Here is a 25363-nt window from a genome sequence, read left to right as displayed (position 1 = left end):
GAGGCACTGATGTGAAAACTGCTATTCTTGGCCTCGACCTCTGATGGTCAGAAATTCTGCATTTGGCTACAAGAGCTGAGTTCTGGGCCCAGAGGGAAAATGCCCCTATGCTCTGAACAGAAAGCACGCTCCCCTCACAAGGGAGGCTTGGGGACTGTATGTGAGAGAAACAGTGTGAGTGTATATGCGTGGGTGGAAGTGCATGGTGTGTGGGCCTGGGTGTTCAGCCCTCTAACCTGCTCCTTACCTCCGCTCGTTGCCAAACAGACGGGCCACCTCCTCCCTGCCAGGGCTCCGGGCCCGAGTTCTACGCTCCAGCCGCCTTCTCTCCACCTGGAAGGCTTCTCGGTGGCTGATCCTGATGGCCTTAGGGACGTCGGCCAGGGTGGCATACTGCCTGCTGGCTTTAAAGGCAAAGGTGCTCCCCAGTCTCTCCGTCCCCCGCCCCCTAGTGCTGCCAGAGTCCACGTAGGCAGGTGGCTGGCTGGCCACATCCAGGGAGCCGAGGGAGATGCTGCAGACCATTCGGTGGGGGAGTCGAGGACCTGGGGAAGGAAGAGGACCACCGAGCTCCCGGGAGGGCGACTCGGGGCAACTGTACCTGTGGTTGGGGGTGCTGGGGCTGGGAGGGGAGAGCGGCGGGGGCAGCTGTTGCTCCTCGGCCTTCAAGTCCTGTTTGGTCTTCTCCAGGGAGAAGTAGCCGCTCTCCACCCGGACTTTGCGGCCACAGTCCATGCGGTCACTACTCATGGCGCTCTCCTCTGGAAGACAGTGGGAGGGAGGGGACGCACTCAGCCTGCTGGCAGCTTTGCTTTGAGGACTTTTTTTAAAAGTCCATGTAGGATCCAAGCAGGGACCTTCTCTACTTTCCATCTCTAACGTCCAGCACAGCCCATTCAAGGGCACAGTCAGATGGAAAAAACCATGAATGGGAATGAAATATTCCGTGAATGCTTTTTTCTCTCATCCATCTCTCCCCTGCAGCTGGCTGCCTCTCAGCCAGACTGGCAGGCAGGCCCTGCACTTCTGGTCTGGGGGCTTGGTTGGAAGAACAAAACTGTACCTCAGGACACAAGACAACCACCACCAACTGCTTCTCACCAACATCAAGGGGGAAGCTGACAGTCAACAAGCCCTTTAGTCTTTTTTTTTTTTTGAGACGGAATCTCGCTCTGTCGCCAGACTGGAGTGCAGTGGTGCGATCTCAGCTCACTGTAACCTCTGCCTCCTGGGCTCAAGTGATTCTCCTGCCTTAGCCTCCCAAGTAGCTAAGACTACAAGCATGCACCACCACGCCTGGCTAATTTTTGTATTTTTAGCAGAGATGGGATTTCAATATGTTGGCCAAGCTGGTCTCAAACTCCTGACCTCAGGTGGTCCACCTGCCTCAGCCTCCCAAAGTGCTGGGATTACAGGTGTGAGCCACCATGCCCAGCCCCTTCAGTCTTTTAGTGTATTCTGGGGGTGGGAAGGGGCAGGGGACTTCTACAGAAGTGAGACAGAGTGAACAGATTTTTGACATGGATAGGCCTGAGAGGAAGACTGAGACACCTTCTACCCAGAGTGCATGTAAAACATGCAGCCAGAGTGAGCTGGGCTGGCCCCAGATGCTCACTTAAACAATCTAGACAAAATACAGATGAGAAAACCCAGCCTGTGTCTTACAAAGCCCTCTAGAGCCTGGGAACAAGAGAGGCAAAGATGGAAGCCCTACTCCTGCTCAGGCAATTCCAAAGTGCTAAAAGATAGCGCACCAGGATGCCAACTGCTGCCTCCCCAGCACCCCTTCCCCTCCTTCTGCCAGGGGCCCAGGCAGAATGTGGGTGGTGAGGGATGAAACTGACTGCTGCTTCCTGGGGCAGGATGCACACAGAAACACGATGGTGCAGTGACAGAGGCCTTCCCATCCACAGACCCTGCTGCAAAACGTTTTTGATTCTCCTGACAAGCAACTGGGGTTGAGAGAACAGGAGCTGTCTTCCTCCTTTAAAGATGGGATTTAAGAGCTAGAAGGGGCAAGGCCAAGACTGGAGCCCAGGAATCTCAGTCCATACCAGGCTAGATGCTCCCCACAGGGCTGACGGACAAAGGGAATGGAGGTCCAGGGCTTGTGACTGGGCGCTACAGGCCTTGGCTGAATCCCCAGGGCCAGCTCTGATGGGAGGAAGGGCCGTTCCAGTGCATACAGGCCAGCCTGGCCCCCGCTCACCTTCTTTGCTCTCCAGCCCAGGTTCCCGCAGGGAGCTGGCAGCAGTAGGCTGGCTCTGGCTGGGACTCTGAGCTGGACTCAGGCTGTTGCCATCTGGCTGGTCCTTAGCCCTCATTTCTTCCTGCCAGAGTGTGGACTTGGTGGTGGGGACTTTCTCAGCACTGGGGATGCTGCTGCTGCTGCTGCTGTTGCTGCTGCTGCTGCTGCTGCTGCTGGTGACAGCCACCTTGGCAGGCCCAGGCTCCTGGAGGAGGAGAAAGTGGTGTCTGTGCAGGTGCAGGAGCACACAGCTCAGGATGGGTCACATGTCCTGGCTGCCCAGCTATAGGGAACACCAGGACCAACTAACTATACAATGTCAGGGGCCTGGAATCTTCAGATAGTGCCCCGTAACAGTGGGTCAGGCATTAACAGTGAGACCACAGTAGTAGATGTGGAGTCTGTCATTCCTAGACATTCAAGACTCGAATAAGGCGAGACAGAACAGAGTGTGGAAAGAGAGCACGCCCTCGAGACAGGTCCAGCATCATCTGTAGCTCCTTACGGTGAACGCAAGAACAAGTTCACAGCACCCAAGTCTGGGCCAGCCCTGAGGCCTTACCCACCATCTGCTTTTTGCTCCTAAGAGGCTAAAATGGAGTGTCCAGACGCTATGTGAAGGAAAGAGTTGTCAGATGCAAACTAAATGCTATGGTTTCAATATATGTGTCTCCCCACAACTCATGTGTTGAAATCCTAACCCCCGAGGTGATGGTATCAGGAGGTGGGGCTTTTAGGAGGTGATTAGGTCATGAGAGTGGAGCCCTCATGTACAGGTTTAGTGCCTTCATAGAAGAGGCCTCAGAGAGCTGTCTTGCCCCTTCTAACATGTGAGGACCAGCAAGGGGGCCCTCACCAGACACCCAAAGTACTAGCACTTTAATCTTGGACTAACCAGTCTGCTGTGAGAAAAATTTCTATTATTTATAAGCTGACCAGTCTGTGGTATTTTATTATAGCAGACAGAACACACAAAGACACCAAACACCCCACTTGAATCTGCATACAGGCACACACTCACAAATGCATATACACATTCATGTGCACATGCTCGCTCTCTCACACTCACAAGCTCACACATGCACAAGCCAGTAGCTCAGATGGAAAAGGTGTCAAACCCCAATCTCTCCAGGTTGTGAAAGTGGTATTGCTCCGAGGGAGAAGTGTCTGTGGGGCAGGCATTTAGGCAGATGCAGAGTCCAGTCCCTGGGCAGAGAACCTTAACTCGACTCTGCAAACACAGAATCCAGACAACAGCAGGGCTGTGATCCCCAGCTGCTCTGCAGTGCCAGGTTACATCCTGAGCCCCAACAACCCTGCCCAGAGGGCAGCCAACAGGATGGCTTTGGCCCCTCTCCAAAAGTGAAGCACATCTCAGTTCTCTCGCAAAAGAGCATGATATACAAGTGCCCACCTCCCACTCCCATCTTGATGGCCAAGCCTCATTTTTAGAAACCCACCTTAGTCCCTCTCTGGCTTAGGCCCTTGGAGAGGGTTGCAGATGACACAGGTTCTTTATTGCATGTGTGCACACTTGGAGATGCAGCATCACCACCAGACTATTTATTAATAGCCTGGCTGGGCTCCATACATTCAGTCTCACCCACTGATGGGGCACTGTCTTGGGTGGGGCTCTGGGTCCAAAGCTGTTGGTACTTTTGCAAGGATTCCAGGCCTCACAGACAGGATAAAGGCAGGGAGGCTGTTCCCACAGACCCAGGACGCACACCTGACCACCTACTCAGCTTAGGGCTGCCAGCAGACAGACTCCCAGGCTGAAGGCTCCCCTCAGAAGAAGCCAGCTTCTCGGAAGCAAATAGTGAAGGTTTCTCCTAAGAAGTTTCCCAATGGCTCCAATGACCCAAGGGTATGCCACCCCAGGACCGCCTGTCCCTGTAGCAAGCACCGCGCCCTGGGCTGCTTACCCATGGGAAACCAGCAGCTGTACTGGATGCAGAACCACCCTAACTGCCCACTATGGCAGTAGCGCTTCCCCAAAACAAAGCTGCTCTACAGTCTTGCTTGCCAAGCAGGGCCTCTCTCTGCAGGGGTTTCAGAAGGCTCCCCACTTCCCTAGCAGGAACACGGAGCACGGCAACCAACACGAAGGAAGAATTCTAACTTGAAGTGGTGGTGGTGGCAGTAGACACCCCAGTAAAAAACAGGATTCTTAAAGAAGGAGACACACATGTGGGCCCGGTGGTGCTGGCTGGGCTCACACTGAACTCAGAAGAAAGCCAGAGAAAAGCAGAACCTTGTGGGCTGGGAGATGGAGCAGCGGGCCTCCTTCAGCTCCAGCAGAGGAGTGGAGACCCGGGGCCTGCAGACCTGGCTGGAAACATAGCTCTGGGCTTCCCATCCATCTCCATCCTTCCTGCCCTTCACACTTACATGGGTCATCACTTCCGTCTGCTCCAGGCTTTCTCCTTTACTGCCTGGAGCCCATGCCTCTCAGGCTGCAGGCTTTGGAAACACTGGTCAAGGCCAAGCCCTTCTCCTCTCCCAGCCCTAGACTCTGTTGAGACTCCCGCCCTCAGCTGAATGGCTGTCTGCTGCTCCCGCAGTGTGATCCTTGGCCCCAACTTCTGGAAGCAGAACCTTCCAGAAGGTCCCATCTGAGTTCCTCAAGGGCAGAAGCTGATTCTTATTGGGCACAACGGACAGCCACCACTTCAAGCCCTCCACTGGTTCAATGTGAAACTCTCCTGGACCTACACTGGGCCATGGAGAAAGAAGTATAGAGTCTCGGGCTTTCGCCTCTCCAGGTGCTCTGCAGGTGTGAGGTTTACCCCCAGCCCCACCCTAGGCCATGAGAATGCCTTTAGCATCAGGCTGCATGGAGAGGGGAGGCCTGCCCAAAGACCCCCATCTCAACCATAGTCCCTGCTGCTCCGCTGCAGGGTCCCCACGTCACCCCACAAGACTGACTTGACAAAGAATTGGCCCCTGATTAAAGTTCAAAGCTTCTGGAAACAAGCAGCCTCAAATGGGATGCTCTAGGGACCAAGGGGTACAAAGGAGAGACCCCACAAGGTTGTCTCAGGAGGGGGCTGAGTGCAGGCTAGGAACCCTGTGCTCCAGACTCTAAGAGACCCTCAGGGAACCTACCTGAGGGTAATCTACCCACCCTGGGATCATGTGGCTCCTTCTACCAACAAAAAAGTTGACGCTTGGTCATGGGTAGCTGTTTTGGGGAGCTGGGTGTCATGAGGGAGGGAGAGCAAGCAAGTTCCCTGGCCTGGGTTGACAGTGGCCTCTGCACTTGGAGTTACCTTATTGAAGGCAGGAACTCTGCTTCTGTACTGTTTCCAAGGCATCACCATGGAAACGCAGCGTAACCCTAAACGCTGTTATTCTGCCTGTGATTTTTTTGTTTCTCTCAAACCGGGTAGCTTTGGGGGATTTATGTATCAACTGCTGTTCCCCAGCAGGAAGCTCCATTTTCAGTCCCAGGAACCACTCTGTATTTTTTGCCAGCTTCTTGCTAGTGACATCCCCTTTCCAGTGGATGTTGGCTTGGGTGTCTCCCACCCTCAACCCCAGAATGGAGGGTGGATGACCATAGGCTGTGAGTGGCCCAGGCCGACTCCATCAGCAGGAGGGCCAATACAGCAGCCCAGGGCAGGTACATCCAAGGGCAGCCCAAGGGGCTGAGAGGAGAAAGGGACCCAGGCTAGTGCATGCCCCCTGACCTCTGCAGCCTGTGGGCTGGTTCTCTTAACTTCTGTGGGCCTCTGGCCTTGTAATGCCCAAGGGACTCCCATCCCCACCCTGCTCCCTCTCAGGGTGACTAGGAGGCTCAGGACAAGGCAAAGCACTTGGGAACAGTAGCATATGGTACAGAGGCAAAGGAATTACATTTACTGAGAACCCATAATAGGTCCAAAACTTCCTTTCATGCTCACAACAATCTTGGCGATTAGGCAGCAACAGGCCCGCTTTGCAAGTTGATTAACTGAGGCTCAAAAAGGTTACCTCATTCCCCCACGGACCCAGGAACGTGGGGAGTGTGGTAAGGCAATGTAGGACCCTTCTATGCCCTGAGCCTTGCACACTGGCCAGGGAGAAAAGGAGGATCATGGCCTGTGGGGAAGGACGGAAGGACTGGGCCTTGAGGGACCACCCCAGCCAGCCACGCCCTGCTCAGGTCACATGGGAACTGGAGCAAGGGCCCCTGTGAGCTCCTCAGGGGCCATGCCACTCCAGGACTCTCCTCCCCATCCGGCTGCCTGCAGGGCCATCTGTGGGTGCAGAGTCCTTTTGCCTGTGGCTGCAGGCTGCCCGTGCTGCCCCTCTCCAGCTGCCAGCAGGATAGTGAGGGGAGGTGTCACAGCTGTGTACTGCAGGCTGACTGGAAACTTCCCTTGGGCAGCCCCAGAGCACACTAGCAGGCCATCCTGTCCCTGTTGTGGTTCCCCTGTGGCTCAGTGAGGATCTTGCAGACCGCAGCCCACAGCAAGGATGTGCAGAGGTGGTGACCGCCTCAGCCCTGGCCTGACTGCGTCCTCACCCTCTAACCTCCAGAGAGCCCTCACTTCTTCCCAAGACCTGGCTCCACTGAGGGGATGTCACCTGGCAAACCCACTGCCTACCTGTGGTGTGGGGGGCTCCACTTTCCGTTTCTTCTTCTGGTTCTGCTTGTTGGTCCGGGGATAGACCATGAGCATCTCCAGCCACCTGGGAAGGGAAAAGGAGACAAGTACCAGGTAAGATCCTGGCACTCGGGGACTAGGAGCCCCGGCCCTTGCTGGGGTAGTCCAGGTCTCTGGGCACCAAGGAGAGCAGGGCATCGTCCCCAGCGACAGACTGCTATGCTGGGGCTAGAAGCGCCCACAGAGCAAGTCTGGACGATGACCCTGCCACAACCACAGCAGGCTCAGGACACAACACAGACTCCATGCTGGCAGAGAGGCCAGGCCTGGCCATGGCCTCAGAGCACAGGACATGTAAGTTCCATTACTGACCCTGTCTCCAGGACTTGCCCTAACACTGCTCTCCCAGAGTGGGCTTGGCGAGAACACAGATGAGCTGTGACTGGGAGCCATTTAGGGCAACAGAGGCAGGTGCTGGCCCTGAGGCGAGAATCTAGGAGCTATGCTGGCCAAGTTCCCACGACGGGTCCTCTTGAGGGACTAGAGTGGGGGGAGAGCTGAACTCCCACAGTCCCTGCAGAGGGAGGGTGCTGGGCACCCTGGCTTCGAGGAAGGCTGGGCAGAGCTGCCCAGGGACCTCGTCAGGGCTTGTATGTGGGAAGTTCACTCTGGATAGACACCAGGGGTACAGCAAGAGCAGGCACTGCCAGCAGGAGGACTCTGGATCTGGCTCTGCCTCCATCCCACCACAATCTTGGGTAGCTCCTGGCCCCTTAGGACCTTAGGAGCTTGAATCTTCTCATGTCTGAAATCAGAAGCTAGATCGGATCATGGCACGACGACTACTTCCACCATACAGAATTTTACAACAGACAAAGGAACTAACAGCAGTCGCCTTGCCAGAGCTGCCTGTGAGTCCTGTGAGCGCTGGAGGACGGGGGTGGGAGGAGCGGAGGGCAGTGTAGGTTCTGCCTCTGAAGCCCCAGCTCCAGCCCTGGGCCTGGTTGTGCAAGGACAGCCCTAGTGTCCTCTCCAGAGTGGAAGGAGCCTCAGAAGACACTGCTCCAGGTCTTCCAGCACCAGGGTCCATGCTGGTCCTGCTGGCAGCCTGGGCCCAGGATTGGGGATGGGGGCGGTCTGTACTGCCGCACCCTGCTAGAGATCACACGGGCGCAGCACCCAACAGCACACTGAGCCTGGGGCAGGAGAAGGGCTCGAGTCTTCTGTGCCCAGAGGTGTTTCTTTAATTTGAGGTGGAGGGGAAAGGAGGGGAAGGAAAAAAGGGATAGAGGAGGGAAGAGAGGAAGAGGATGGGGAGGAGGAGGGAAGGGAGGAGAGAGGAAGCAGGAAAGGAAGAGAGGGAAGGAGAAAATGAAGAAAGGAGGGAAGGACAGATGAACAGACAAAAGGAGGGTTAGTCAGAGTCACTGGCTTCTGAGACAGTCTCAGGATGGGTGTGCGGTTGACATCTGGTGGCAGCAGAGGCCAGGTTTAACGCAGGGAACCACAGCAACAGAGCTGAAGGGCCACCCTCAGCCCAGCTCAGCCCACAGCCAGTGATGCTCGATTTGCTACGAGAATGAATAAACAACTGCATTGCCAGAGACCCAAGCCACAGGTCCTGTGGGTCATTCCTCCACGGCCCCAAAACAAGAAAGGAGGCTGTGACTATCTGCAAAGCCAGCAGACAGGCAGGCCTTCTGAGGGTCCTGAGCCCCTCTCCTCCCTGGTCACACATCTCATTAAGGCTGGCTGGGAGAAGAGGTCCCAGGAGAGGGCCTCGCTCATACAACCTGGGGTGTTCACAAAGCATATGGGGTTAAACATGTTTGCCCTTCTAGTCTGCCATGGCAGCGGCCACTTCTCCAGACTACTCTGAGGGACCGTGCCTGCAGAAGGTTGCACTTAAAACTTCCCCGAGGTGTGGAGCCTGCTGGAGCTGCAGAACCCTGCCAGGTACCCCAAGCCCCTGCAGACTGGCCCAGGTTCCATCAGTCAGCAATGACTAATGGCCTTGCAGGATGGAACCTGGAGGGGAGGGGAGAAGGCTGCACCGCAGGTGCTCTGCTGACTACGTGGAGCTGCTGAGCTCTCCTGGGCTGGCTCCAGCAAGCCCGGGACTCAGGAGGAGCCAGGACAGCAGGTGTCCCATGTGGCCTCAGTCCCATTACACACCTTAATCTCTGTTCAGACTGGAGTCTGTGGCTGGAGTCACAGAGATGCAGGGTCCAGGAACAGATGATGGACTGTGTCCTCTGCACTTGGATTTCTCAAGGAAGTCCAATAGGAAGCATCTAACATCATCCAGATGTGTTATAAATGTTAACAAAACAAACCCCAAGAAGAGAGGAGCGGGGTGAGTGTGAATATGGGACTGGTAGGTGCTGGGGCTCTCCAGATGGGGACGGCAGAGCCCAGATGAGTGGGTAAGGTTAAAAGGCAGGGCAGGAAGAAGGGAAGCCCAGACTTCACCCAGCTGAGCTCCCTTGCCAACTCCTACCCAAATCCCACCTCATCTAAAAGAGCTGTGTAAAGTGTGGTCCAGCATCCTGGAAGTGGGAAAGAGCTGCCAACTTCCTCTACCCAGGCCCAGGAGAGACCTGGCAGCCCACGCAGCTGTCAGGGCTATGCAGAGAAGACCTGGGAAGAAGGCTGGGTAGGACTGTCCCCAATCCACCCTGCTCCCAGCTGCCTGGCGGAAGTGTCTGCACCTCCTTAGGGACCAGCTTTGATGTGATCAGAGAGCTCAGACGCACAGTGGCACTCCAGAGCCTAGGGATGAGGTTACTGGGAAGAGGAGTTATACTGGGCAACAGAGGGAGCAGAGGAAGGGGGCTGTCAGCGAGGGCAGGAGACAGAGCAACGGGAGAAGGAGGCAAAAGTACTTGTCCCCAGGGTGCACAGGCCACGCCTGACACTCCCTCACACAGCTGAGCATCCCAGCTTGTGGGAAGGTGAGGAAGTGGCTGCCCACTTTCATGAGAGGGGTTGCAGAGGCCCAGGATAGGCTGCCACGTGAGAACCTGCCTGTTGGACACAAACTAACATGGCTCACAACCAGGGTGAGGGGAAGCAGAAGAGCCTCAGGTAGCTTATCCTGGCTTTGGATATGCCACTGAGACACCACATGTGGGGCCCCAATGGCGTGTGCACCTGGTACCTTGGTCCATTAATGACCTTGTCTATCCAAGCTGCATGGGTATGGCAAGCCTGAACATGCAACAGAAGAGAGCAGAAATAGGAGAGGGGCTTGGGATGGAGTGAGGACCTCTGGCAGGACTTACGCTGCCTGCTGGAGGCAGTCCAAATGCAAAACATCACCCACTCCTAATACCACATGGTACAACACATACCTCTCTGGGCTGGTCCTAGAACCAACCCTGCTCCAGACACTCCCAGCCTGCTCTGGAGACCCAGAACTCCCATCCATCCCACCTGTTACCCACACCCTCCCTGGGACCCAGCTCCTCTGGAAAGGGTGAGGGTTTCCTAGGGAAACCACCTGGGCAGAGGGAGCCTCAGCTGTGTCCCGCCCAGCCAATAGCAGCAACAGGTGTTAGCCAGGAAGTGCAGAAGGTGCCCTTGACCAGGCTCCCGTCTCCAGGCCCTGGGTCTCCTCGACTGTACCATAAGGGTTCTTCAGAAGCCCTTGACATTCTTGATCATATGGTTCTGGATTAAGATCGGGGGAGACACAAGTTCTCCTCCAGCTCAGCTCCAGGTGCTCAGAAATGCAAACCTGCCTCTCTCCAGAGGAGGACTCTAGGGGAGAGCACACATCTGCAGAGAGTTCCCCCCGGGGCCCAGCACTGGCTCCCGGATGCCTTGCCACGTGACCCTGGACTTATGGCCGTGCTCACTCACCAGGCTTGGCCAGGCTGCAGCTGAGAGGCAAAAGCAAGGCTGGTGCTCCAAGTCATCTGTGTGTTCAAACCCAAGGGCTTCATATTCCTGATTCCCTCTACTCTGTACTGCTACAGTCAGCCTGGCCCAGCAAGTCTCAGGTTTACTTTCTCCCAGAGTTTCTTAGACTCATGTGCCTCCTTCTCAACCTTAAGCAAGACAGGGATTCTTGGAGATCCAGTTTGTGCGCTCCTGTCAGGCCCAATGAGCCTGTCACCTGCACGGACCACATACGGCTTTTCACCACGGCCCAGGCCATGCGGGTAGCAAAGAATCCCCTGCTAGACTGGGAGCTCTGGGAAGGCAGATGCTGCCCTGGGCTCAGGAGCACTGTGCTCAGGCCCCTGGACTGTGGGCTCCCTCAACCTGAGCCAGTCCGCCACTTTTGGGGGACCTGGGTGAGCGAAAGACTTATCCATTCTCTCCACTCACAGAAACCAATCCGTGCAGTGACAGCAGAGTGGCACGGGTGTGAGGTGCTGGGGATGTGACTGAGACACCTCCCACCCCCACCATCACTGAGGGAGAAACACGTGGACACAGCAGTAACCTGGTGCTTTCATAGGTGGTGGAGCCCACACCCTCTCTGGAAGGAGGAGCAGCCACCCCAGACTGGGGGAAGGCGTGCCTAGGTCATGCGCTTCAGGGACTGATCCCCTTCCAGGTGGAGGGGCAGGTGAGTTGGGGGTGTGGTGAGTGCAAAGGTGGGGAGGCCCGAGGAGGGTAAGGTGGCCAGAGCAAAGAGGGGTCCCCAGAGGCTGCAGGTGGAATGGCGGATGTCCTGATTTCTGTTTTGCTCAGCATATGGCAGTGCGGAGAACAGAGACAGAGCCCAAGAATAGAGACACGTGGCGAAGTAGACAACGTCGACATCACCACAGGGGCAGGCGGCCCATTTGGTGTTGGCCCCGCAGCAGGTGGTGGCGCCTTGTTCCACAGCACCAGCATACTCACCCACTGACGATCTCCTTGGTCTCTGCCCGGATGAAATGCTCCTTCTCAGGCGTCAGAATACACAAGGAGAACTTCTGGCCCGTGCGGCCCTCCCCATCCACCACGTCTGTGCACTGGTTCATGTTGATGGTGCCCTGAGGCAGAGTCGTGGGCTGCAAGAAGGCGGCAGAGAGTCACCCAGAGGCCAGCCAACGGGGCCATAGACGTCCCACAGCTCTAGGCCATTCCTGACCCTTACAGCCTGTGGGGCCTCCAGGCGTGCTCTCCCTCGCCCCAGCCCCAGATCCTCTTCCTTTGCGCCCATCCCAGGGAGGACGGGGACAGGCCTGGCCTTCTCCAGCGGACACCCAGCTAAATACCCCTCCTACTTGGAAAGCAACATCCCACTTGCACTGGAGGGGATGTGCAGGGGAGGACAGGATGGGGACAGCTGGGGTGACAGGGGCAGCCGAGATCCCGGTCTCGGAAGGGCTGCTGATCCCACAGAGAAGCAAGAAAAAGCTCCAGAGGAGGCAGTTTCAAAATAGCAGGGTTATTTTTAGAGGCAACGAGGGGGCCAGAGAGAAGCCACATCCTTGAGAGCAGGCTGTGGGGTGGGTGCACTGTGTGTTCTTTAGAGGCGGCCAAGGAGCACACCCAGCAGCCTGGCCCACGGCACCTTCCCAGGGCCAGAGCAGAGCCCAGCAAAGGCTGCCACGCCAGTTCTGGCATGGCAAACGGTAACTGTTTTTCTTACAGCAAAAGCTGTTAGACACTGAAATTAGGGACAGAAAACCAAAAGCAGGAAAGGAAGCCTTTAAGAAGTCCCTACTGAGGCGAAGGGCTAGGCAAGAGGACCTTTATGGAGATGACTTGTTTAGCCCTGTGCCCTCTGGCCTTTTTCTTACTCTCCCAACGTAAAGATGCTTTGGGAGAGCAGATAGGTCGCCACGGCTACCACTACACCAGGGGTGCCCCTGTCCTTAACATGCTCCACACTGACTCCACCCCACTAATGGGCAGCTGCTGGCCTTTTCACCGAGCACCCCCAACAGCCCACCATTTCCTTGTTCTCATTCTTGAAGAAGCAGGAGATGCTTCTGATCCATCTGAGGGGTGGCCTGCAGTTGGGCTGCCTTCCACCCAGAGGTCGAGAAGATTCCTCCCACTATCCAGCCTCAAGCTCCTCGCTGACAGTCAATGGGGGCTTGGTCTGAAGAGCAGGATGCTGGGTCTGGTGCCCACGCTGAGTTCAGACCAACCACTCTCCACACCCCCGACCTTCTTTCTTTCAGATATGAGTTAGATGCAACCTCCTCGTCCCTCCAGCTCAAGCTCCTGTGATCTTCCCGTTACTTCCTCTGACCTACTTGCCACCTCTTTCTACACCCCTTGATGCCTGCCTGCAGGAGTCAGACCCTAGGACTGCTGGCTTTGCAAAGCCCTTGCCTACATGGCTGCTGGCTCTTTTCTCCATGGTTAAATGCCCAGGTCCAAGAAGCCTTTCCTTGTGGGGTCTCTGGACTCTGCCATGCCCTGTGGGTCCAGCTCAGAATGGAGGTGGCACAGCAGGTGGAATGGAGGCTGGGCTCACAGGGAAGCCTCTTTCAGTGGTTTCACCCTTTCAGCACACACCGTTGGTATCCTGCCTCAGCAATGACCCTGGGGGGACACAAGGAGGAGCCACATTCAAGCCCAGCTCAGTGCTCTCCAACAGTGGAGTGGGTGTTTCTTGAGGAGGAGAGGGTAGAGGAGGCAGCCTCAGACCCCATCTTTAAGTTAGTCCAGGAGGGCTGGATCCAAGCCCCTGCCACCTTCTGGTTGGGGAGGCCCACACTGAGTGCTATGGCCACAGCCACAGGACAGGTGGGCCTTCCTGCCCAAGGCAGGGATCCTGGCTTTCCCAATCCCCTCTCTCCAGCTCCAGCGCCTTTACTCTATTTGACAGAAGTTCTCATCCTGGGCATCCTGGCATCGTGGAGGTGCCTGTCTGAACCCTCTGGACAAATGAAGGGTTGCTCTGACTTCCCTCTTGAGCCCAACACCCCCATGTAAAAGCACACCCCACCCCCACCTCCTTAGACAAGGCATCTTGTCTCTCTGGGGTGGACTCTCTTGTTTGCTAACTGAGGAAACTCCATGGACCACAGTGAGGACTGGATGACATGAAATGGTAAAGTGGCCAGTGCACTCGTTACCAGAGTGAGCCAGAAGCCATCGTGGAGGAACAACCGTGGAGGCAGAGGGGCTTTCCTAAGGCGGCCCTTCCTCTCTGGTCTTTGACTCCCACCCTGGTCCCTGGGACCGTGGTCTCAAAATGCTGACAGTGCAGGCCCTGAATGAGCTGTGTATCCATACATAGGTGCCAGTCTACTATGAGGGTGCATGCGTGTGCACACACACACATAGAGACATACGTTAGATGGAACATAATGAAATTCCAAAGTTTTCTTCTCAAGGGATCATCCACTGGCCTCCTGGAGGCACAGGTCCCACTCTGAGGCCATGGTTCCAGGGTTCAGTGTCACCAAATTGCTCACTGTCCCTGAAGCCCACTCCTCCCTCTTACACAGTAACTGTTTGGGCACTTGGCCCCCAGCCCAACGAAACCCCTGCTCTGTCGCTGAACGTGGTTGTGTCTCAGCTTCACCAACTCAGTATGAAGCAATGCCTACCACCTCTCCACCTCTCTGGGCCTCAGTTTCCTCATGTGCAAAGTGAGGGTTCTACCTCCTTCCAAAAAGGATTTCAGAAGCATTGATAAAAGGCAAAAACATACCAAGCTGGGCCAGAACTGAAGGAAATTAGCATATATTAACTACGTGTGTGTCAAAATCTCACAGTTACACTCTCTTTTATGCCCTTTAAAAATTACTTACTGTGAGGCGGGCATCACTGAACCCTATCACGCACAGAGAAAGGAGAGCAAATGGGGGTAAATAACAGTTATCAAAGAGGGGAAAATTTTAACTCCAGAGTCCAATCTATTTCCCCGGAGGAGGGAAAAAAACTTCCTGCTCTTAATCAGATGATCTCATTTTTATTTAATCCTGGTATTCGTTGTTTTTTTTTTTTTTTTTTTGAGACAGTCTCGCTCTGTTGCCCTGGTTGGAGTGCAGTGGTGTGATCTCGGCTCACTGCAACCCCCATCCCCTGGGTTCAAGTGATTCTCCTGCCTCAGCCTCCCAAGTAGCTGGGACTACAGGTGGCTGCCACCAAGCCCAGCTAATTTTTGTATTTTTAGTATTGTATTTTATAGTAATTTTTGTATTTTTAGTAGAGACGGGGTTTCACCAAGTTGGCCAGGCTGGTCTCGAACTCCTGACATCAACTGATCCGCCTGCTTCAGCCTCCCACAGTGCTGGCATTACAGGCGTGAAGCCACCACCCCTGGCCTAGCTTTTCTTTTTAACAACAGCTTTATTGAGATATAATTTACATACAATTTACCTGACGTGTACAGTTCAATGGCTTTTAGCATCATGTTCACAGAGCTGTACAGCAGTTAAGTGCAGAACATTTCCATCTCCCCTTGAAAAGCCTTGGAGCATTCGTAGTCACTTCCCTTTGACACCTGCCCCCACCTCAACAACTGCTAACCTGCTTCCTGCCTCTGTGGATGTATCTCTTCTGGATACCTTGCATACATGGAAAAATCTGGTTTCCATTTAGCATATTTTCAAGGATTTAGCGTATTTTCAAGGTTCCTCTGCATTGCAGCATGTGTCAGTCTTTCAATCCTTTTTACAGCTGAAAAACGTTCCATTGTGTGGCTATATTGCATTTTGTTTATCCATTCATCTGTTGATGGACGTTTGGACTGTTTCCATTTTTTGGCTACTGTGTATAGTGCTGCTATGCACATTCCTATACAGTGTTCGTGTGCTCTCATTTCTCTTGGGTGTGTACCCAGGAGCAGAAGTGCTGGGTCAGACTATTTCCCAAAGTGGCTGTACCATTTCACATTCCCACCACCACTGTGTGAAGGTCTGGGACTAACTTTTCAAATTGTATTTATGTACTGCTTCTAACCAGCACTCTTGGAAGACAGGTCCAGGTCCGAGGATCTGCTATGAAAATAGCTCCCTTTGATTGTGGAGAGAAAGGAACGCTTATGCATTGTTGTGGGAGTATAAATTAGTTCAGCCACTATGGAAGATTGTGTGGCAATTCCTCAAAGACCTAAAAACAGAAATACCATTTGACCCAGCAATCTCATTACTGGGTATATACCCAAAGGAATATAAGTCATTCTATTATAAAGACACATTCCTATGTATGCTCATTGTAGCACTATTCACAATAGCAAAGACATGGAATCAACTTAAATGCCCATCAATGATACAGACCAGAGAAAGAAAATGTGATATATACATACACACCATGGAATACTACGTAGCCATAAAAAAGAAGATAGTATCCTTTGCAGGGACATGGATGGAGCTGGAGGCCACTATCTTTAGCAAACGAACACAAGAACAGAAAACATAGCACATGCTGTCACTTGTAAGTGGGAGCTAAATGATGAGAACACATAGACACATGGAGGGAAACAACACACACTGGGGACTTTCAGAGGGTTGAGGGTGGGAAGAGGGAGAAGATCAGGAAAAGTAACTAATGGGTATTAGGCTTAGTATCTGGGTGACAAAATAATCTGTACAACAAACTTCCATGACACAAGTTTACCATGTAACAAACCTGCACTCGTACCCCTGAACTTTAAAAAAAAAAAGGAAAAAGAAAACAGCTCCCTCCAAGTCTCAGTAGCGCAGCGTTTCCCCTCTCCCTGCTGCCGATGGGGGAAGCAGCAATGACAGCACCAGCACAGGCGCAGGGCGCAATGCTGTTCACGTTTGCGCCCATGCCCTTGAATACCAGGCACTGCTGCAAACTCTTCCCCTGCGTCCTCTCACTGAACATTCCGAACACACTATGAGGCAGGCAATACTGTCACCCCCCATCCACCAGACAAGGAAGCACACTGCTAAGAAGCTAAGTGCAGTCATGCACTGCACAACGGTGTTAGTCAACAGGGCCCTCTATGTTTTGCTAGGTTTGGATACATAAATACTTGCCACTGTGTTATAACTGCCTGCGATATTACAGCACATGCGTACAGGTTTATGGCTTCGAAGCAATAGGCTCTACCACAAAGCCTAGTTGTGCAGTAAGCTGTACTGTCTAACTTTGTGTTAGCGCACTCTAGAATACTTACACAAGGACCAAACTGCCTAAGGATGCATTTCTCAGGATGTGTGCCTGTCATTAAACAATGCAGGGCTGTAATTTAGATCTAAGGTCACAATGCTAGGAAGTAGCCATGCTGGGATTCAAACCCAGGCACTCTGGTTCCAGAGCTGGTTCCCTTGCTGCTCTACACTCAGCAGCATTTCCAGGGCTTACAAGACTGGAGCAGACTCAACCAATGGCTTCTGGGAGCCCCTTAGCCAGCACCTCTCCCCTCCCCTGCCTCTGCCTAGGGGGCAGGACACAACCATCTATGTCTGGGTAGGCCTGAACCTTGTGCTGTGAGAGTAAGGGCAAATATCTAGGCTGTAACCCAAATCCAGTCAGAAGGAACGCCTCAGCTCTAACGCTGTCAGCAAAGCAGCTCTGATGAGCTCCCTGCCCTAATTCTATAACTCCAGAGGTCAGGAATCCAGGTTTCCTAGGAGGCCGAGCTTCACCTAGTTTTGCTTGATTTATTTTCCGAAAAAGAGATGGCCCTCTGTAGGTCATTGACTCTGCTATGTCACCAAGTTATGGGTTCAGCCCCCACATAGCCCTCCAGCTATCAGGAGCCTCTGGTCCTCTTCTAGGCTCCATCCTACCCGAGTTAAGAGGGCAGAGGTGCTACAGGTTGCAGATTGTTTAGGCAGGAGGACACAGGACAAAGGCTTCTCTCCAAAGAGATGAGCACACCGTGCTCCTCCTGCCTGTCCTCTGTCCACAGGCCCACAGGAGACTGGAAGCTCTGTGCACTGCAGCCAGGGCATCTGTCAGAGGCCAGAGCAACCTTCCTGGGTTAGGATAATACTGCTACAGCAGCCTCTCCAACCGGGGACCCTCCACCACATCCCTGGCCCAAACAGGTGCACTTTTGGGAAAACCGGTCTTTGCTTCTTGTTGACCCCATGAGTGTGGGAAGGCAAGCTTCTAAGTCAGAGGGAAACAAGAGGAAAGTAAGCAGAAATATGGTGAGGGGCTGTTTGGCGTTATCGTCAGGAGGCCCTTCCTTCCAGGCAGCTGCTGTTACAGAACCAGTTACACGTGAGACCTGGGTGGGAGTCTTCCCTTTATCCCTTAATCCCTCATTCAGACTGGAAAACAGAGACTCAAGAAACAAAGGCTCTCCACCAGGGCAAAGAATTACTCCCAAAATCTCAAGGTCAGAAAGGGGATTTCAAGGTGAAACCTGACTCCCCCACACCTGAGGTCCTGAGACAGCATGTTTCACAAACTCATCCAACCAAGGCCCACAAGGATTCATACCATGATGAGCACACACACAAGTGCACACACGCACATGACATGGACAACGGTGAGTCAGTATTTCTACCACGTGCATGTATTTATTATTTTTTCATATGCACTGTGACCCATTTAAGGAGTATGAAAAGCTTTGCCTGCAAACTTTGGTGCTGAGTGGTCAACTCGCTCATCTGCACTCTGGCAGGGACAGGTGGCTTAGCACATTCCAGGGAGGACACGGGGAATTGCCTTGCAGCAGAAGTCGGAAGTGCATCCACCACTTCCCGGGTGCTCACTGTGGCCGGGCCCTGAGTAGCTACAGGTACTGATGACAGCTTCAGGAGGCAGGGATATCACAGTTCTGACTTTCAGATGTACAAGCTGGGGCTCCAAGTGGTTACAGGACGTGGCGCTCCATGGTGCCATCCAGAACAAGTCTGGTCCTCTCTGACTGGCACCCTTGCACCTCTCTCCTTGGCATCTTTCCTCCCTGGACTTTGCAATTGTTTGCACAAGGTCATGCCTAAGTTTATCGGAGAAACTGTAGGCAGGGCCACCCAGCCTGGACAACGTGGAGAGTTGCCCAGCACAGCCCCTGCCTTCAGCCTGGCCCTCCACTGAGCTATGGCCTGATAAGGCAGCACACAGGCAGGAACACCAACTCCCTCTTCCCTTGGGCTGGTGGGCTGTGCTGCATACTTGGTCTGGCTGCTCGAGCCAGGTCTAAGGAGAAGTCCCTGGTTTCTTTGGAATCAGGAGGTTGGCTCCATAGTTTTCTCAGGAAGGAACACAGCCCTTGGGGAGCACCAGCTGAGTTCCTAGGTGCCCCCGGAACCCACATCCTGGGAGGCACAACACAGGAGCGGGGCTCATGGGGGCTGCGTGGCTGGTCCAGGTCAAAGGTGGTCTCTCGGCTCTTCTTGCTGCAGCCAAACTGCTTCTAGGAACCCGATCTAACAAATCACAAGCCCCTCTCTTTTGAGAAGGTACTGGTGACCACCCCAAAGGCCATCAGGTGTAGAAAGGGCACTTAACTCTTGACCCAAAGTCCCTCCGGGGCTGCAGACCTCTCCAGTGCGCAGCACTCTCCACAGAGAGATATGCCCAAAGCCCAAGTCCTCTGAGGAAACTGGACAGAGCCGCAGAAAGGGGGTCATGATCCCACGCAGACTCGGAGTAAGCAAAGCCTCTGCCTGGCCTCTGTGCCACACTCGGAGAAGCGTTAGGCCAACCACGCCTAGGGACTGACAAAAGGTCGTAGCAGGTACCTGCTGGGCAGAACTCCCTTCCCCCTTCCCAGTCATCACTGCCAGTCCTGGTGTATTCCACAGTCCTCATGGTTCAAAGGGCAGTTCCACAATCATCCTCCACATTGTAGCCTCCTGGGGCTGCATGGAACAGCCCCTAGGCTGGGCTGAGCCCTCATCCCAACATCCCAATGTCCTCAGGTGTCAGGTCTGATTCCCGGTCATATCATCTCCTTGGGAAGGCAGCCATGATTCTGCACCCTTCCCCACCCTTCAGGTGTCTCACATGAAACCTGCATGCTACAACCTGGCGAACCCCAGAGAGAGTCCTGCAGCCCCAGAGGGACTCTGGGCCAAGAGTTGGATGCCCATTCTACACCTGTGGCCTTTGGGGTGGTCACCAGCACCTCCTCAAAAGACAGGCTTGTGATTTGTTAGATCAGGCCCCTAGAAGCAGTTTGGCTACAGCAAGAAGGGCAGGGAGACAACTCCATGACCTGGGCCAGCCACACAGCCCCCGTGAGACTCCCAGGACCCTAGGCAGCTTTGGCCAGCCAGGGCTACCTAGGTTGGACCTACGGCACAGGCAAGCGAGACCAGCTCATGGGGCTTCCATCAGTCCAGGACAGGAGGGAGAGCTGGAGCCACAAACCACTGCTCTCCCAGCTGTTTCCCTCCGTAGAAGTTCTGAGATCTAAGGTAGACTCTGAGCTCTCTGTTTTCAGAGTTCTCTAGCCAAGAAGAGCCTACCCTCGGAGTCAAGTCCTAGCTCCACACTCACTAGCTCTGTAATTCTGGGCAAGTCACAAACTGTGAGCCTCAGTTTCTCTAACGTAAAATGGTGGTAAATATAGGTCTCATTTTGATTGTAAAATGGTGTAGCTACTGTGGAAAACTTCAGTAGTTCCTCAAAAATTTACAAAGCATTTCCATATGACCCAACAAGTTGATTACTGGATATATACTCAAAAGAACAGAAGACAGGTACTCGAACGTGTACACAAATCACATTGTAGCAGCATAATTCGCGATAGCCAAAAGGTGGAAACAGCCCAAATGTCCATCAGTGGACGAATGGACAGACAACATGCAATATTCATATAATGGAATATTATTTTATTCAGCCATAAAAAGAATGAAATCCTGACACAAATCCTGACACATGCTCCAACATGAGCAAACCTTGGAAACATCACACTAAGTGAATGAATCCAGTCACAAAAGTACACATACTGTGTGATTCCATCTTGGTGAAATGTTCAGAAAAGGCCAACCCATAGAGAAAAAGCAGAGGAGTGGTTGCCAGGGACTAGGGGAGGGGAATGAGGAGTGGCCTAATGTTTTCGCCTAGAGATTTCCCTTTGGGGTGATAATCTACCCCCTTCTGTCACAAGACTACAAACGATACTGCACAGCTGAAGCGGGACTCGGACTCGGGCTCAGGCTCAGGCTCAGGCTGGCATACCCGTGCTGTCCCCCGTTGCTTCTCAGTGCACATCATCACTCTCCTACCAGGCAAGGGTGGTGGTCAGAAGACGATGTATTCAACAACTTTTCCTGAATGCTTGGGAAGGAGGGAGAACAGTGTCAGGCATGTTCCATCTCCTACCCTGGGGCAAGAGAGGCAGGGCTCAGTGGACTGAGGAGCTCTGGGCATCATGGGCCACCATCTCCTGCAAGGGGAGGGGGCACGTCCTCTACTCAAAGACCACGGCCAGCTACTTGTGCTAAGATGGATGATGAGGGCTCTTGAAAACAATGGACCAAGCCGAGGGGTCAATCCAAAGGCAGTTGAGTACCTCACAGATTCTCCCTGTGCCTCTCTGACTCTTGCCTTGGAGCCCTGGGGAGCACCAGATGCCGGTTTCCCAGGCCACAATCCAGGGGAGAGCAGGGTCTGCCCCTCTGCTGAGCCCCAGGCCGACAGCACCTGGCCCCTGACGCTACCTGCAAAACATTTCTGATCCCTCTCCCCAGCTGCAGATGCACGCAGGGCAGGCCCTTTCCCACTGCCCACCAGTACAGACTGGGGACTGGCAGGAGGGAGGCCTCAGACCTGTGATTCTGGGAGTTCCATGGGAGGCTCGGCCAGATGCGGCCAGCTGGGAACATCTAGTACACAGTGAAGAGGCCCACGGGTTCTACCCTCCTAGGCATAGCAGCACTCGGAGCCTCAGAATAGTTCAATAGGAACAGCCCCAGAATCATTCTTCATGAACCCAGATCTGGCCAGGCCATCCCCAGACTCGACTGCTCCAACAGCTCCCAGCCCAAGCTCTGCTCCCTGCACCAACTGCCCCACCTTGCCTACTGGACCTGCTTGCTGACCTGGGAGACCCACGGTTACCCACTGCACAGGACAGCCTCCTTTATCACTGCCCTGCCGGAGAGGCCTGCCTGAAACATCTCCCCTCCTGGATGGTTGTTCTGTGCTCCCTGAAGGGAGCCCCTGTGCAGAGGCCATGGCCCATTCACAGGTCTGCCCAACTGCTCTGTACACTAAGCTGTAAGGTGCTTGATAAAACTCCTTGTATTTATTTACTCTATACACCTAGGTCAGCACCTTCCAATATGTGCTTCAGTAAACATTTCTGAACAATGAAACAAGCCAACCCTGCTAGATTTATGTTATAGATTTACTTATACATGTAATAGATATGTTTTATTTATAAAACAGAAACCATTGCTGGGCGCGGTGGCTCACACCTGTAATCCCAGCACTTTGGGAGGCTGAGGTGGGCGGATCATGAGGTCAGGAGATCGAGACTATCCTGGTTAACACCGTGAAACCCCATCTCTACTAAAAAAATACAAAAAAATTAGCCTGGCTTGGTGCGGGTGCCTATAGTCCCAGCTACTCGGGAGGCTGAGGCAGGAGAATGGCGTGAACCCAGGAGGTGGAGCTTGCAGTGAGCCGAGATTGCGCCACTGCACTCCAGCCTGGGCGACAGAGCGAGACTCCATCTCACTAAACTAAACTAAACTAAACTAAACTAAACTAAACTAAACTAAACTACACTACACCACACTACACTACTCAACTAAACGAAACTAAAAATAAAATAAAATAAAATAAAATAGAAACCATCAACTTTACCAAAATCCCATATTCATTAAGGGTTAACAGGATGATATGTGTGCAAAGACCAGACAGTGACAGGCTCTGCAGGGCATGAGGTGGACAAGCTGTCTGGAAAGAGATGCAGGCCCCTGAGGAATGGCCTTCCCATGAACAACACCTAGGCCACCAAGGCCATGGTGTTGGTCTGAAGCCACCACTCCAGCCTTGGGCCAAGGACTCTGCTGCAATCAGCAGATGGTAAAGTTGTGGAGATGATGCTGCATGACTCCATTTACACGAAACGTCCACGACAGGCCAATCGATAAAGATGGGAAGCAGGAGGGGAGGAGTGGAGGAGGCAGCTAAGGGATGCAGGCTTTCTTTGGGGGTTGATGAAGAATGCTCTGAAATCAGATTGTGTTGGTGGTTGTATAACCATGTGAATATCCTAAAAGACAATGACTTGTACACTTCAAACAAAACAAAACAGAACACTGCACAGATAACAGGGAGAAACCATGGGCTCAGCACCAAGCAGGCCAGGCCTTTCAATAGGCCTTCAAGGCTCCATGAGGAGAGAGAGCTCGCCTCCCTACCAACACAGGCCTGGAAGGTTCTCTACACCCCTTCTCTCCCCTAATGTCTGAACATGGAAACTGAGGCCCAGGTTTCCTAACTCCTAGCCCACTACAACATGCTGCCTCCACCACAGAGGAAGCAGGAACCATGCAGCCAGGGCCAAAATCCCAAGGCCCTACCTTTCTTTCCCTCTACTGGGATGTGACAGTGGGTGTCACCGCAGAGGCAGAGCTACTGCTCCCATCCCAAGTAGGCCCTCTTTTAAGATTCAGCTCTGGCCCTAGAGACAGTGTGGGCTTTCTGAGGCATTCATGGATTAGCAGGAGGGGGCCTCCAAGATGCGCAGCATCTCCTAATGCCAGCAGCAACAGTGCAGTGTGGGCCTCGCCCCAGCCTTGATGCTGCAGTGCATGGGCTGGGCCTTCTGCTAGAAGGGACTTTGTGGGATGCTGAGGAAATGACCTGTTCAGGGCTTTCCCAGGGGCGTAGTTAGAACCACAAAACTACTTTTTTTTTTAAGGCAGAAAATAAGAAAACAAGGACCCTTTTCACTTGCTGCCAAGACCAGGAAGTTCCTCCTCACACCTGCTGTGCCAGGCTGGCCTGCTGGCTCCGGCCGCTGCCTGGGCAGCAAGATACCAGGGCCCCCGCCAAGTGGTCAAGGGCCCTCTGCCAAAGGAGCTTCCCTTGGGAGCCCTCACCCAGCTAAGGCCCACCTTCCTCCTAAAACTGGTGTGGGGGTAGATGGGAAGAGGGTGGGAGAGGCTTGGGAACTGGGGAAGAACAGCTTTTCAACTCCCTCACTCACCACAATGGTCAGCTAGCAGGATCCACCAACCAAGGGTGACGCTACACCATATGCAACAATGAACCTGAAATGGAGCAGATACCTCAATGCAAGAACAAAAACTATAAAATGCATAGAAGACCAAGGAAAAAAAGCCCAGTAATACTGCATTTAGCAACCATTTCTTGGATATGACGCCAAAAGCATAAGCAACAAAAGAAAAAAAAAAAAAGAAAAACTAGACTTCATCAAAATTAAAAACCTTTGTACATCTAAGGACACTACCAAAAGAGTGAAAAGGCAACCTAGGGAAGGAAAGGGAATACTTGCAAATCATGTATCTGATAAAGTATTAGTATCTAGAATAAAGAGCTCCTAAAACTCAACAACAAAAGACAATTAAAAATAGACAAAGGATGTGAATATACAGTTCTCCAAAGAAGATATACAAATGGCCAAGACACACATAAAAAGGTGCCTGACATCGTTAGTCTTTAGAAAATGAAAGTCACCTAGCACTTCAGAAGGCCAAAGCAGGAGGATTGCTTGGGGCCAGAAGTTCGAGCCCAACCTGGCCAAGATAGTGAGACCTCATCTCTAAAAATAAAAATTAAAAAATAGCCAGGTGTGGTGGTATACTCCTGCAGTCCCAGCTACTCGGGAGCAGGGAGGATCCCTTGAGCCCAGGAGTTCAAGGCTGCAGTGAGCTGTGATGGCACCACTGCACTCCAGCCTGGGCAACAGAGTGAGACCCTGTCTCTTAAGAAAAAAAGAAAACAAAAGAAAATGCAAACCAAATCAGCCACAATAAGATGCTAGTTCACACTCACTAGGGTAGAGATAAGTTAAAAAACAGAAAACTATCAGAGTTGGTGAGGTCATGGAGTAACTGGAACTGTGGTGCAGCCACTCTGGAAAGCAGTATGGAGCTTCTTCAAAAAATTAAACTGGACTTTATAGATCTGCTGTTTCATCCAGCAATTCCACTTGTAGGTATATACCCAGAGGAACTGAACACAGGGAATCGAACAGATATTTGTACACTCGCGTTTCATAGTAGCATTATTCACAATAGCCAAGAGGCGGAAGCAACTCCAGTGTCCACTAATAAGATAGATGAATAAACAAAATGTAGTATGTACATACACTGCCATTTAAATCAGTCATAAAAAGGAATGGAATTCTGGTATGTGCTATACTACGGATGAATCTCAAAAACATGCTAAGTGCAACAAGCCAGTCACAAAAGGACAGATACTGTAGGATTCCACTTATGTGAGGCACCCAAAGTAGTCAAATTCGTACAGAGTAGAATGGTGGTTGCCAGGATGAGAATAGGTACTGGCAAATTTCTTTTAAAAAATTCTGTACCGGCCGGGCGTGGTGGCTCAAGCCTGTAATCCCAGCACTTTGGGAGGCCGAGACGGGTGGATCACGAGGTCAGGAGATCGAGACCATCCCAACATGGGCTAACATGGTGAAACCCCGTCTCCACTAAAAAATACAAAAAACTAGCCGGGCGAGGTGGCGGGCGCCTGT

General features: G+C 53.0%; 1 protein-coding gene across 1 annotated transcript in view; it reads right to left on the bottom strand.

The window, feature by feature from the left end:
- MPRIP (myosin phosphatase Rho interacting protein) overlaps positions 1 to 25363 on the bottom strand; it is a 113775-nt gene that overhangs the window by 47166 nt on the left and 41246 nt on the right. Inside the window, exons 3-6 of the mRNA XM_011975297.1 lie at positions 11698 to 11849; positions 6841 to 6925; positions 2210 to 2453; positions 602 to 761 (exon numbers count right to left, since the gene is read on the bottom strand). Coding sequence (XP_011830687.1) covers positions 602 to 761; positions 2210 to 2453; positions 6841 to 6925; positions 11698 to 11849 — 641 coding nt within the window. The remainder of the gene's footprint in view (positions 1 to 601; positions 762 to 2209; positions 2454 to 6840; positions 6926 to 11697; positions 11850 to 25363) is intronic.

Source organism: Mandrillus leucophaeus, unplaced genomic scaffold, assembly GCF_000951045.1.
Source record: "Mandrillus leucophaeus isolate KB7577 unplaced genomic scaffold, Mleu.le_1.0 Scaffold153, whole genome shotgun sequence".
NCBI lineage: Eukaryota > Metazoa > Chordata > Mammalia > Primates > Cercopithecidae > Mandrillus > Mandrillus leucophaeus.
Note: the sequence above shows the minus strand (reverse complement) of the source record. Positions and strands in the feature narration are given on the sequence as shown.